The sequence below is a fragment of the Thamnophis sirtalis genome, unplaced genomic scaffold (genome assembly GCF_051295495.1).
Source record: "Thamnophis sirtalis isolate CommonGarterSnake01/CBP01778 unplaced genomic scaffold, rThaSir2_p1.2 scaffold_12, whole genome shotgun sequence".
NCBI classification, from domain to species: Eukaryota; Metazoa; Chordata; class Lepidosauria; order Squamata; family Natricidae; genus Thamnophis; species Thamnophis sirtalis.
In genome coordinates this window covers 24,189,874-24,204,646 of record NW_028261392.1, presented here as the reverse complement: position 1 = coordinate 24,204,646, position 14,773 = coordinate 24,189,874, and the positions used below count along the sequence as shown (strand labels likewise).

The 14,773-nt window shown below is 37.9% G+C and overlaps 1 protein-coding gene across 2 annotated transcripts in view; it reads left to right on the top strand.

Annotated features, from left to right (window-relative positions):
* The window catches only part of ITGBL1 (integrin subunit beta like 1), a 186,337-nt gene that overhangs the window by 82,499 nt on the left and 89,065 nt on the right, over nt 1–14,773 (top strand). For both annotated transcript variants that reach the window (XR_015698170.1, XM_087726189.1), the window contains exon 7: nt 1,955–2,101. Coding sequence is in view for 1 of the 2 variants with exons in the window: in XM_087726189.1 (XP_087582315.1) it covers nt 1,955–2,101 (147 nt within the window). In the remaining variant the exon portion in view is untranslated. The remainder of the gene's footprint in view (nt 1–1,954; nt 2,102–14,773) is intronic.

Sequence of the window (14,773 nt, the reverse complement as noted above, 5' to 3'; positions counted from 1 at the left end):
TTGTGAATTTCCCAACACAGGAAGTCTTTAAGATGATGTTGGATAGCCATTTGTCTGAAACGGTATAGGGTTTCCTGCCTAGGCAGGGGGTTGGACTAGAAGACCTCCAAGGTCCCTTCCAACTCTGCTATTGTATTGTTGTATCTGAATGCAGATGATTGCAATTTTTTATATATTAGAGATCTAATTTTCTATCAGGAGGCTCAAGGTTTGGTTTTTTTTTTTTTACATTAACATGTTCTGTGGCCTATAAAACTTTGAAAGCTCCTCATCTAGGAGACCCCAAATGGCTTATTTCTTACCTATCATAGTCTTGGCTAGGTCTCTAAATTTTGTCATTGTAATTTTAGGGAAGTATACGCTTTGGTAGCCATCATTTTTTTTAAAAGGGGGAGTCTTAAATCCCCATAGCTTAAATAGGAAGACAGAACCTTTCTCCTTGATTTGCTGAACTTTTAATACAAAGTCTTATGGGATCACTGGTGCTCTCTGAGCTTGGTTGTTTCCAGATCTTTCACTACTCAATGAAATTCCTGGATAATAACAGATCTGCAAGCAAACAAACTCAGAAAACACCCAGAACTCCATAGTTCAATCCTGGGCTTCAGATATTGCCTGTTAGATAGTGAGTTATTTACATAGGAAACACTTAAAAGCAGTGGTGAATTCAAAAAGTTTTACTACTGGTTCTGTGGGAATGGCTTGGTGTGTGGTGAGACTTGGTGGGTGTGGCAGGGGAATGATACTGCAAAATCTCAATTCCCACCCCATTCCAGGGGAATGATACTGCAAAATCTCAATTCCCACCCCATTCCAGGGGAATGATACTGCAAAATCTCAATTCCCACCCCATTCCAGGGGAATGATACTGCAAAATCTCAATTCCCACCCCATTCCAGGGGAATGATACTGCAAAATCTCAATTCCCATCCCACTCAGGGGCCAGCCAGAGGTGCATTTGCCGCTACCAGTTCTCCGAATTACTTAAAATTTCCACAACTGGTTCTCCAGAATCTGTCAGAACCTGCTGGATTTCACCCCTGCTTAAAAGGTTATATCAGATCTTTGGTTTGGTATATTGGAACAGAGATGGACTTTTGGCTGCTATCCTACTGCTGTATCACAGTTTGCTCTAAGATGAAAAAGATTTTAAAAAGTTACATAAGTGCCAGATACAGGATGCTTGAGAAGTCGGGCTATGCGCAAAGATATGGGAATATATGTATGTGCTCCCAAAGTCTCCTGAAGAAAAAATATAAAAGGCCATTGAAAGAAGTTACAAGTATGATATAATCCACAGAAACAGTAGCAAGCAGATACTGCATTTTTCGGAGTGTAGGAGGCACTTTTTTCCCTCAAAAAAGAGGGTGAAAATCTGGGTGTGTCTTATACACTGAATACAGCATTTGTGGCCCACCAAAACCCCGTCCCTTTTGCAAAAATGGACATGCAGAGGAGTTGGGAGGCTTGCAAAGTGCTCTTGAGTGCTGGGGAGGGCAAAAAAGAGCAAGAAATGGGCCATTTTTGCCCCCAGTCCCTAGGGGCACTCTACAAACCTTCCAAAGCCACTGCATGCCCCTTTCTTTTGCAAAAAAAAAAATGGCCCGTGTTTGCAAAAAATTGGCTGCTTTTTGCTTATTTTTGCCCCCCCCAGCCCCCAGGAGCACTCTACAAGCCTCCCAAAGGTCTGCATAACCTGACCCCCCCCTTTTTTTTTTGTAAAACACAAGCCGTGCAGAGGGTTTGGTAAGCCTGCAGAGTGCAAAACCTTTTTTTTAATTTACCTCTTCAAAATCATAGTGTGCCTTATACTCCGGTGCGTCTTATAGTCTGAAAAATACAGGTAAGTAGTACTGATTCCACTGACTCAAGAAACATTCACGCAGAAGCTCAGATATTTTAGACTACTGTATGGAGATGGAGGTGAAATATGTATGTTTGTTTTGCTGTTAAGGTCACGGCCAGTGTAACTGTGGACGATGCGACTGTAAGACTGGATGGACGGGGAAGAAGTGTGAGCATCCAACGTCTTGCCCTATCTCCCCTGAAGAGAGCCTTAGGAAATGCCAAGGCGATTCACATCTTCCATGTTCTGGCAGAGGTACGTTACTTGGATTTTCCTGGATGATCATAATGTACATGCTTGGTGAAACTAAACTGCTTCCACAAATGAACCTTTGTGGAAGCAATTTAGTTTCGCCAAGCATGTACATTAGTTTACAGTCAAATATTTGTTTTAGATTAGAGCAGGTCCCCAGCACTGCTGGCTGCTTGCTTAATGTTATCTTGGAATCAAATGAAGTGGAACAATGAGGCTCAGATTTGCCTGATGAGCAATCCATCATGTAGACTTTGCCACCTGCTCAGTTTCCTCCCTGGCCTGCTACTTTAAATGGCAAGCATCAGCAGGTGGCTTGGGACCTCCAAAGTTCTAATTCAGTAAACCCAGTGCTCAAAAGTTCTTCATGATTGTTTCATGATTCAAGTCATCCTTCATGTTGCCGCATCATGTAACTTGTGAAAGTAATATTCCATTAGCGCTCAGTAGGGAGTGAATATGCTTAGTTCAAAAGACGTGAAGAAATTACTTGTCTCATTCATATTTTATAATAACAATGTACTATGTGTTGTATCTGCAACAATTGTGTGCTGACCTGATGTTTTGCTTGTTATTGTGTTCATGGTTTTTTTAACACATAGTTAGTGGTGCAATCTTGCCCACTTAGGGGTGGCAGACTATTTTAAGTACCCCATATTTTGTGGAGTATAAGATGCACCTTTCCCCCTCCCCTAAAAGAGGGTGAAAATTTTGGTGCGCCTTATACACTGAATGTAGCCTCACCAACCCACCAGCCCCCACCCTTTGGCCTCTGCCACCCAGCAATTTACCTCCTTGCAGCAAATGGGGAAAATGGGGCTTGCGAGGCTGCAATAGGCTATAGCAATCCCTGCAGTCTGAAACAGCTGATGATCGGAAGGGCACTTAAACTGAAAGTGAAACTTGCTAGTTGCACCATGAGGCAAATTGCTGGGAGGCAGGAGCAGATTTTTTTTCTTGTGCTAATCAGGCTGTTTGCTGTTTGCTGCAAGAAGGTAAGTCAATAACTATAAATGCCTATAGATTGTTCAAATTATTAGACTTGTTTTTAAATGCTTTATTATTGTTCTAGACAGCTTAACAAAATTAAGAAACTTTTTAAAATAAATGCTTGATCTGAAGAGGCCCAGTGCTATTGTATCTTCTTTTAAATAACAGAGAATAACTATACTTCTGGAAAGCACATGAATTTTAACAGCATCTGTACAAGTATAGTCTGAAATGTAACACTACAAACAGTGTATATTGTCTGTACTATTTGCTGTTTATTGCAAGGAGGCAAATGGCTGAGAGGCAGAAGCAGATTTTCCCCCCTTGTTTTCCTCCCCAAAAGCTAGGTGCGTCTTATACTTCAGAAGGTCTTATACTCTGAAAAATACAGTAATAAATATTCTTATTCAGGAAGCATCAGTCTCAAAGGTTGACAGCAAAATGTGAGGAAGTGATGTATTAACATACACTGGATAATTAGCAACTTTGCCCTCTTCACTATACATGGCATTATAAAGACTCTAGGTGAATTGAACAACTGTTTCAGGGGTAGAATTGAACCCATATTAGTTGTGCCATGAAAAGCTACATAGCTGACTAGGTTGCAGCTTCACCTGATTATTTGTAGTTTGAAAAAGTGTTTGCTGAACTGTGTCCCGCATTTGTATAAAATAAAGCAATTAGCTAAAAAAATACTTTCACTTGATCATTCTAGTGTTACGGGTTAGAACAAAATGTTAAATGTGGAAATTTGCATAGTGCAGCACAGACATTTCTTACAGAAATTGTAGTGTTATAATTTTAACATTAAACTTTTTGAAAAGTGACACTGAGATTTGCAATCAAGTCTTTAGGTTTCATTAAAAGCAAGGTCTTTACTGGAAGCAAGTAAATTCTACAGTGTAATTGAAGACTATTCTGGAATGCTCCTTGAAACTTCTGGGGGGAAAAAGAAATTATGGGTTTGTTTTTTGTATTTACCTACTGGTTTTCAAATATTGATCCTTGATTTGTTATTTAAAAAGGAGTGGGTTTTTTGATCTTTCCATGTGGTGATTACTCCCCCCCGCCATAGGCCTCCCTGCAACCTCCTTGGGCACAAACGGGCTGTGGGGGGACTCCTGGAAGGGACAGGGCAGGAAGGGGTGAGGCCAGCCAGCAATTTAACAACCGGTTCACCTGAACTGGCTGAATCCCATCACAGGATACGGGAGAATGGTCTTCCTTATCTCACTTCCTTTCAAATTCTGAACTACTGTTTTTCCTAACTCAGATTTTTCAGAAGCTGAAACATCTTTCAGAAGAATTACTTATTATCCCAGCACATTAATTCACCTTAATATATTTTATATTCTGAGGTAATATCGTGTGTGTGTGTGTGTGTGTGTGTGTGTGTGTGTGTGTGTAGGATATAACAACCTTTCTTATTGCCCAAGGTTTTACGTAGGTGGCTTTGCAAGTTAGTTTAATTTTGAGTCCATTGTAAGTAATTCCCTTAATCAGCCAGCAGAATAATTCACCTATTGGCTGTTTTCCAGATATTGAGACATTCTCATCTGATCTGATGCATGGATATGCTTCCTTGTTTTACTCACTTTTTAATAACAAAAGGTTATGTTTACCTTTAAAATCCACACAGTTATTACCATTTTTATCATATCAAGAAATGCACCCATCTCTTGGAACATATGGAGTGCTCAGCTTACCGCTAAAGAGAATGCTAATTAGGCCTGTTGATTGCTATGCTCAGTATCACATTGTCACTCTTTCCTTGCCTTGTCCATCATCATCTGTAGCCACTATAGTCATGTAGCATAGGGATCATGGGACTTGGTTGGTTTGCAACCGAATGTTTACAAGTAGAATGATTTCATGTACCTGTGTCTACATTTACAGATCTAGATGATATCACTCAATTTTTTTATAACTGTATGAACTAAGAATATCAAGCTTTCTCTCCATAGATTATTAAGTTGAGGATATTTGAAAAGAGGAGTGCAACATTCTTAAATTATGAGCAAATGAATTAGTAATTATGAATTAATTCTAGCAGGTAGATTATTGACTTTTTACTATAGTATCTAATGATGAACATAATTACTAATTTTAGTTTTATTTATAAATGCAGGAGTACAGTTCACTAAAAAGGTACTGTATGTAAATCTCATGTAATAAAATAACCTATATACATATATGAAATGACAAATTTGTTTTATTTAAGTATAATGATAATATATTAGAATAATGGGAAATTAGTAGATTAACAGCATAATAATTCATAAGTAATAATACATATAAAATTTAGGGGCGATAACTATGAATTACTTCTGCAACAAAAATAGCTAAAGTTAGAATCAAAAGCCTGTGTTGTTGAACATCAATGAAATCTTTATTTTAGTTGTAGACCAGCATAAATGTTATGAAGAGTTGCAATTATGGCACATACAGTGATGGGGAATTTTCAGACAGTAAGAGTCAAAGGGAATGAAAATATAAACAGAAATAATTTCTTTATAAAGAGTCAGCATTTACAATTTTCTCCACACGCAAGACAGTATTGTTGAATCTTTGATAATCAGTAGTTCAGAAGCAGTCTTTCTCTGAATGGACACTTTAAACTCAAATAACTTGAGAGATTGAAATATTCTCACATTGTTTTGTGAATATTACTATTTTTGTTGTTAGATTTGGATTCAAATTAAGAAAAATTGCTAACCAATCATGCACTTGTACAGTGCAAAAAAAAATCCCACCAGTTTATGTGATGCATTTAATACACAATGACCATTTTTAGAGGCTGGGAGAGATGGTGGTGTTGATTTTTGTATGTGCTACCTTGTCTCTTCAAGGAGCCTAGGGCAGAATACAGAATTAATTTTAGCAAAAAGGCAAAGATTTGCAGTATATGATCTGAAGAGTAATCAGAACTATGTTTTCTGAGCAGTCTATTGTAACATTTATGAATTAAACATCAGGAACGGTCAAGAGGAGCATTTCTGACTAAGAAATGTTATTAAAGGGCACATCTTTTGTGAGCTGCAACTTTGCAACTAACCCAGATATTTTCTTTGCTCAGTCCTCTTTACCATCACATATAAATTCCGAAGCTCCTTCACATGGTTTTTCTCTAATATGATATATGCCATCATCTCTTATAACCCTCCTATACTACCACCTCTTACAATAATGGACAACACAGTATCAACAGAAGAGACATTCAAGTTTCTAGGTTCTATCATATCTTGAGATTTAAAATGGACACCTAACATCAAAAATGTTATCAAAAAAGCACAACAAAGAATGTTCTTTCTGCGCCAACTCAGAAAGCTCAAACTGTCCAAAGAGCTGCTGATTCTGTTCTACAGAAGAATTATTGAGTCTGTCATCTGCAACTCTATAATTGTCTGGTTTGGTTCTGCAACCAAACGATAGAAATATAGACTTCAATGGATAATTAGAACGACAGAAAAAACAATTGCTATCAATCTGACTTCCATCGAGGACTTGTACACTGCACGAGTCAAAACGTGGGCTGTGAAAATAAGTACAGACTCCTCACATCCTGGACATAAATTGTTTCAACTTCTACCCTCAAAATGATGCTATAGGGCACTGCACACCAGAACAACTAGACACAAGGACATCACTCTGCTTAAAAACTAATTCCCACAACACTGTCATATTATCTACTAAGACTGTATTACTATTATTCTTCTCTTCCTTCCTAGTATCTATCTCTCCCCACTTATGACTATAACCATGTTGCTTGTATCTTTAACATTTATATTGTTTTATTTGTTTCCTAGTATAATTTGATTGCTTATTAGTAACCTATGACTTTCACTAAGTGTTGTATCTTATGATTCTTGAAGAATGTATTCTATTTTATTTTTCTTTATGTATACTGTGAGTATATGCACCAAAGACAAATTCTTTTTGTGTGCAATCACACTTGGCCAATAAAGAATTCTGTTCTGTTCTGTTTTGTTCTGTTCTGTTCTATCTAACAGCAATGTGTTTCTGGATTCCATGTGAAACAAATGAAACAAATGTGCAAAAGAATGAATGAAGATGAGTTTGACATCAGGATTCAAAACAAGGACAAAGTAATGTCAGACCATTTCAACCTCCCAGGACACACTATTGTGGATCTCAAAGTGAGCATTTTGGAATAATGAGTTTAATAGTGTCACTGAGTGAAAGAATTTACACACATTAAAATATTTCAGGCTATCACAAAAGGCTATCACAACAAATGCAATAGATTTTTATTACATTTCAGTGATTATTTGATATAGTCCTTGTAATCTACTTTACATATAAGCTGATATCTCCTGTTCATTTTTCAGCTGCTCCATTTGGACCCATTTCTGTAGCAACTTACATGGTTTTTTTAATATGATAAGAGTATTGTATTGAATAAAACAAGGTGACTGTCTATGAACTCTCAAAAATTTAAATTGGTATGATTTTATTTAAATTTAAATTTAAATTGGTATGATTTTATTACTGCATTGTGCACATAGATACTAAGAATTTGTTCCTGTTTTTCTTTGAACTCAGCAACTATCAATTCCAACATGAGATACTATGGATTATAATGTCTGATGACTAAATACATTGGTCATCATGTTTTCCCAATTTAACACAATACCACAGAAAATAAAAACTTTCAATACTTGAGGGTTGTCGCAGATAAGAGGGGGTCAACTTATTTTCCCAAGCACTTTTGACCAGGAGAAGAAGTAATGGGTAAAAGTTCATTACTGTGTTTCCCCCCCAAATAAAACAAGGTCTTATTGCTTGGCCTTATTTTTGGGGAGGTCTTATTATTTTTGAAGTCCAGGAGGTTCCTTAACCTTGGCCCGCAGCCCGGAGGTTCTGTCTTTGTTTGTGGCACACTCTTGCCAGCCCTAGCATCATTAGGCCTGCGGCTCATTTTATGGCCACCAGAGAAGAGGTGCGGTAACTAGGGTTCATGGTAGCGGACTCTGTGAGGCTGCTCCATGTGAATGGCAGGTGCATGTGGGGTGTGTGGGGCATGTTCCCCCTTCCCCCACCAGGAAATGGTGGGGACCGGCTGTGCATGAGTTAAAATATTTTATGGGAGGGCTTACTTTTGGAGGAGGGCTTATTTTAGCGCATGCGCTCAAAACCCCAATTGGGCTTATTATGCAGGGAGGACTTATTTTCAGAGAAACAGGGTACAGAGAGATCCAGTCTGGAACTAAGGAGAAATCTCTCAACAGTAAGAACAATTAATCAATGGAATGGCTTGCCTCCAGAAATGATGGGTGCTGCATGACTTGAGGTTTTCAAGAAGAGACTGGATAGCCATCTGCCTGGAATGGTATAGGATCTCCTGCCATGGGCAGGGAGTTAGACTAGAAGACCTCCAAGATTCCTTCCTATCCTATTCTTCTATGTTCTCCTTACTGTGTAGACTGAGTCCCCAGACTGGTTTACTTTTGTTAGTCATGAGTGACTAATTTGAAGGTGTTTTAAATGGCAGATTTTGTACTAAAAATAGAGCTATTCCCACCTCCCTAAAGATAAAGTTGAATATTTATGAAATTGAATGTGACCATTGACCAAATCATGAACGTTCATTCAGTGTTACGTGTTTCAATTAGGGAAGACAAATAATATAGCAATTTAACTTTTATGTAAGATTAACTTGGGGGTTAAATACTTTTTAGAAAGTCACATTGAAGAGGGCTGGGAAGCAAATGGAAATCTGAATAAAACAGAGGAGAAATAAGAAATAATTATGTTTCTACATAAATGATTTCATTACAATTTGATAGGCACTCTCCCTCCCTCTTTCTGTATTTTGTGAGATATAAACCTTAATGCTTGATTAATTTCTAGTGTTTCTTTTTTTAAAACAAAAAATAAGTTTCCTAGGGATGGTACGTTTCCTTAGGTTAATGAAGAAGATACAAATGCAGCACATAACTATGAAGCTTCAAGCTGTTCAGATAATAATGTATGAATCAGCCTTCATTTCCAGCATATTTCAGGGCTCAAAGAACAGTCATGACAGCACAACATAATTCTATTCAACGTTGTTGCACAATTAGAGTATTAAAGCCCTTAATCTTCTTCTATTGCTCTAAGTCACATCTTTATTCAAAAGTGTAAAATGATGAGCAAAAATGAACAAGAGCAGAAAACCAATATAAAAGGGGAGGAAATACACACCAATGTTTAAAGACGATTTTACAGAATAGGAGCAAGAAACATTGGTAAAACCATAAATCAGTCTTTTAAAATATATTTTCATTAGACATTATTTTATATATGTCAGCATTTAGATTAGAGTTTTTATAACATAAATAGATGTAATCTTACAGGAGACATATCGCTTGCAAATCTTGTATTTTTCTAAAATACAAGCATCTTATTTATATTTAACTCCACGTTGTGGAAATATAGGAGCCAAATGTTGGTTGTAAGATGGCCTCTGGATTAAAGATCCTAGTTCATAAAAAAAACACTAATGTGACCAAGCCCTGGATAAATTTGGGTTTGGTTCTGACATACTGGCCACAATAGACATTGTGATTGATATTATTCTTACCTTGGTAGGTAATGCTGTTTATGGCTTTCTGTTAAGACAGATACTCTAGTTTATATATGATTTGTATTACTAAAAAGAATTATGTGAATACCTTAATTAACTAAAGTCAAGATGAATACTGGAAATCAATATCTGTGTGCCCAATGTGACATATGAAAGCTTACAACTTGGAAAGCAAGAGGAATACATAGGCAAGTGCATGGATTAATGCATGAAATAAAAAGAAATAAATATGGGTTTCTGAAAGTTGCCTGAATTTATAGAGTAGAGTTTATTTATCACATTTATGCCTGTCTTTCGTACAGGTAAGAATAGAAGCAGACAATTGGAGGGGTAGCTTTAATTATAATAGCACTATACTTTATATCAGAAAGAATGATTTGGTTGTTAATGGGGAATGTATGAAAATAGAAATCCCTAGGTTTGTGACAATTGCATGTTGCGTTCCGGTTAGTAATACTAATAGATGGGAACTTTTTTTTTTTATCAATTCCAAGTTTCAGTATGTACCTCAGATCAGATGAGCACTGAAATTATCTTAGTAAAATCTTTGTAATTCTTTCTTGACCTTGTCTAGCTGCAGAGGCTTAATGGGCGAATCAAGGTATTTGGAGACTCAAAAATGAAGGAAAAGGAAGTATAGTAACAGCTTAGAAAAAGGTCTATTTTTTACATAGGTAATTTAAACAAGACTATCTACAGCAGGGGTGTCAAACTCTATTTCATTGAGGGCCACATCAGGGTTGTGTTTGAGCTCGGGGCACCGGGGTGGCTGTGGCCAGGGTGGGGGTTGCCAGCTTGACATCACTTGTGTCAGGGACGCCTGTGGTGGCCCGAGTGCTCTGCCAGTGAACATGGGCTCCCAATCTCCATTTTCAACTGAGACGCCTCCTGCAACACTTTGCCAGTGAAAACAGAGCTTAGGAGGGCCGTTTTCACTGGCAGATGCACCATGGCAGGCATGAAATCCTCTTATCTTCACTACCAGTTTGTAGCGGGAGCGCACTCTTTTAAGATGTGCAAATGCTGATAAACAAATAGTGGGTAGTATGCAGTGGTGGGTTCCAGATCCCATTGCAACTGATAGGGTTGCAACGGGGTCCAGCATCTTTGACATGAATGCGCGTGGCACGCGTGCAAATGCACGCAGGGCACACGTGTGTCTTACCTTCCAGCGAGGCCTCCACAAGCTTTCGCAATGCTCCAGCTGCTCGGCGCTGAAGGCGCTAAATGACAGGTAAGTAGCGTGGGCGGACGGGTGAGCCCTCTGGAGCACCATACCGGAACAATACCCGGTTTAATGCAAAATTCAATGTATTTTGAACTTTTTTGTTGTATCTGACAACTAGCCCAAAGGGTCAGAATTGGCCTGAGCTGGTTCCCAAGAGTGGCCACATGACTAAGTAGGCATGTGTATCTACTTACATAACCAGGCAGATGAGCATCCTGAATGAAGTCAGTAAGGGTGGATTGCATACTTGATGAAGTACAGTATGTGAGAGCAGAACTACCAATTTTATAAAAGAGTCACAATTTATTAAATCATTTTGCGAGAAGCTCAGATTGACCTTTGATCAAATGAATCAATTTGTAGAATAGTTCTTTTGGGATTTGATTTTTTTTTGGTTTGAAAAAAACACAGACAATTTTTACAACACAGTGCAGGCAGGGTAGAGAAATGACCACAATTCTGAAGACAGCCAAAGGATTGCTCTGGGGATCCACAATAATAGAACGGTGATAGAATGATGCTCCTTTTTACTGTTTTGGATTTTCTACATAAAGACAGATTAAATGCCGGAATACAGATCCGTCTTCATCTCAGACCACATTATCTATAATTATGCTCATCTAAGTTTGTTTGTTTGTTTGTTTGTTTATTGGATTTATATGCCGCCCTTCTCCCAAAGGACTCAGGGTGGCGTACAACATTTAAAAAAACAACACATATTACAAAAGTTAAACAGGAAATTAGATAGAGTATCCAAAAACAAACCCAATTAATATTAACAATAACATTTTAAAAATTAGATTAAAATTAACAATTAAATCAATCATTTATTTTATTTTGTTCAGGCCAGGCCGGCTTGCTGGAAAAGCCAACTTTTTAGGGTGCGTCGGAAGGACCGGAGGTCGGGGATTATGCGATGCTCTGGGGGCAGCTCATTCCAGAGGGAAGGCGCTCCCACATCATGTTTTCCAAAAACCTTTCCTCGGAGTTACAACATGAGTGCAGATAAATCAACTTTTTTTCTTTGTTGATTCCACATTTCCATTGAGATTTGTTTCTAAACAAACTATTTAACTTCTGCAATAACCTTTTTGCTCCAAATTTGTAACAGCTTCGCAGTTGACACTACCTTCCCTATGACTTTTACTGAGCTTTTCTTCCAACAAGCTTCGTCACTCCCTACGCTCCAGTAGTGCTTCTACCTCTGTTCAATTTGTCTCTGTCCTAGCTCTGCTTGATCTAGTTAAGCCACTCAGGCTGTGTAGTCAGATAACAGCAGGAGTAAATGGTGAGAAGTCAACTGTTGCTGGACCAGCCATGATTGGACACTTTTCAAACATGTTTGTGAAGCATGAATGTTTGCTTCCTCTAACACATTTCTGCAAAGGGTATTGGAGATTTGTCAGGATCAGTGGTGTCCTCAATGCTGAGAAATACAGACAAATACTATATTGAGTTTGCTGCAGGAATCACATTCAGAAAGCACACTAGGTGACTGATTCAGCAGAATTCATTAACTTTTCTTCATATATAATATAACACATGAAATAAGTATACAATCCCCAAACAGGTTTTTCCAATGTGGTAGAGAGTACAAGCAAAACACAGGCAGAGGAGAGAACAATTTCAGTTTCAATTCAGAGCAGCAAACTAGTTTTTGAGCTCAGCATAGACTCAGAGCTACAGAGCTAAGCCACACTCAGACCCCTTACTGTCTGAATCAGCAAACAGCCCCATTGTCTGACCTTGTTGCCATGCCTATTCATTGGCTGACCTTGTTACTAAGCTCTATTCCAGTTCATGAATATATCTATTCAGATACTTATTCATAAGGCCATACCATCAGGGAGGCATGTGATTGGCCCCACATTTATTCTGTAGCAAGGCAATTGCCCCAAACATACAGCCAATGACATTAAGAACAGAAGCTAACATGTCAACTTGGAAAACAGCTGTTCGTTTAACATCTACCATCTTATCTCCAAGAATGCCTGGAGAGAGGAATAGTTCAAGGTACCTTCTGGTGGCCTTACCATGAGTGATCCCTCTACCAAACCACCTTGTTTTGATTTATGTCACTTTGTTTTGAACAGAATTAGGTATAATGCTGGAAGAAGTGCCTCTGCCCTATATCAGATGAAAAGCTTCCCTTCTTGTAATTGTGGTGCTGATATGGAAAATATTAAATATATTGTGCAAGATTTCCCATGACATTCTAGATAGCTGATTGGACATTCAGTTATGAGACTGCTGCCATACATATACATATACATATACATATACATATACATATACATATACATATACATATACATATACATATACATATACATATACATATACATATACATATACATATACATATACATATACATATACATATACATATACATATACATATACATATACATATACATATTGTTTTGTCCCCCCTTCACGGCTCTTAACAAACGGCAAGACAAATAAACTAAAAAGGAACTTTCTTTATCAGTTCTCAGTTCAAACTAGCTTCGAGCCCAAAAATAACAGAAATACAGTCTCTTTCAAGCAGATAACAATACAAAACAACTCTTACAAGCAATGCACTTCTTCCAAAGTCTCCACGAATCAGGGTTACGTGAAACACCAAAGCACTTATCCAAGTGTATCAAGCAATGTTGTATGAACCCAGGAACGCACGAAGGAACGTTGACTCCTGTGACTAGGGCGTGGCAGCATCCGTCCTTTTATCTCCAAACCTGCCTCTAACAAGCCCCAGCTGCATAATGAATCTTGTATCCCGAAAAGACTCACAGCAGACATGTGTTGAGTCACAACACATATACATATACATATACATATACATATACATATACATATACATATACATATACATATACATATACATATACATATACATATACATATACATATACATATACACATACACATACACATACACATACACATACACATACACATACACATACACATACACATACACATATACATATACATATACATATACATCATATGCATATGCATATGCATATACACATACACATACACATACACATACACATACACATACACATATACATATACATATACATATACATATACATATACATATACATGCCACATACCTGCCACATACCTCCCAACGGCTGATAAGATCTCACAGGTTGGCCCCTCTCTGGGTGCCGTCGGCCGGACAATGCCGGCTGGCGACTCCTCGGGGGAGGGCCTTCTCTGTAGCTGCTCCGGCCCTGTGGAACGATCTACCTGTAGAGATCCGGACCCTTCCCACTCTCTTGGCCTTCCGAAAAGCCACTAAAACCTGGCTATTCCGGCAGGCCTGGAGCTGTTGACCTCACGAATGAGGTCCGGCCCCACCAAGATTGAGTGTATGATGAGTTGCTTTTAAAATTGGTTTTCTTCTTTTCCTATTTTAACTTTTATTTTAGTCTTGTTTTTGTAAGCCGCCCGGAGTCCTGTGGGATTGGGCGGCATATAAATCTATTAAATTACAATTACAATTACAATTACAATTACAATTACAATTACAATTACAATTACAATTACAATTACAATTACAATTGCATATTTATATTCATATTCATATTCATATTCATATTCATATTCATATTCATATTCACATTCACATTCACATTCATATTCATATACACATACACATAGACATACATATACATACATATATTCCCTTCTGCCACATTCTCATCAGAATGCTGAATAATTATACTGTCATGCTATATCTTTTCTTTATAATCATAATTTGATTTCATTTGGAACTGATTTTTCACTCCTTTCAAACTGAAACCAGCAGGAGGCAGTAGTGAGCCTGTGGCTAGATGTCAGAGACCAGTGGTGG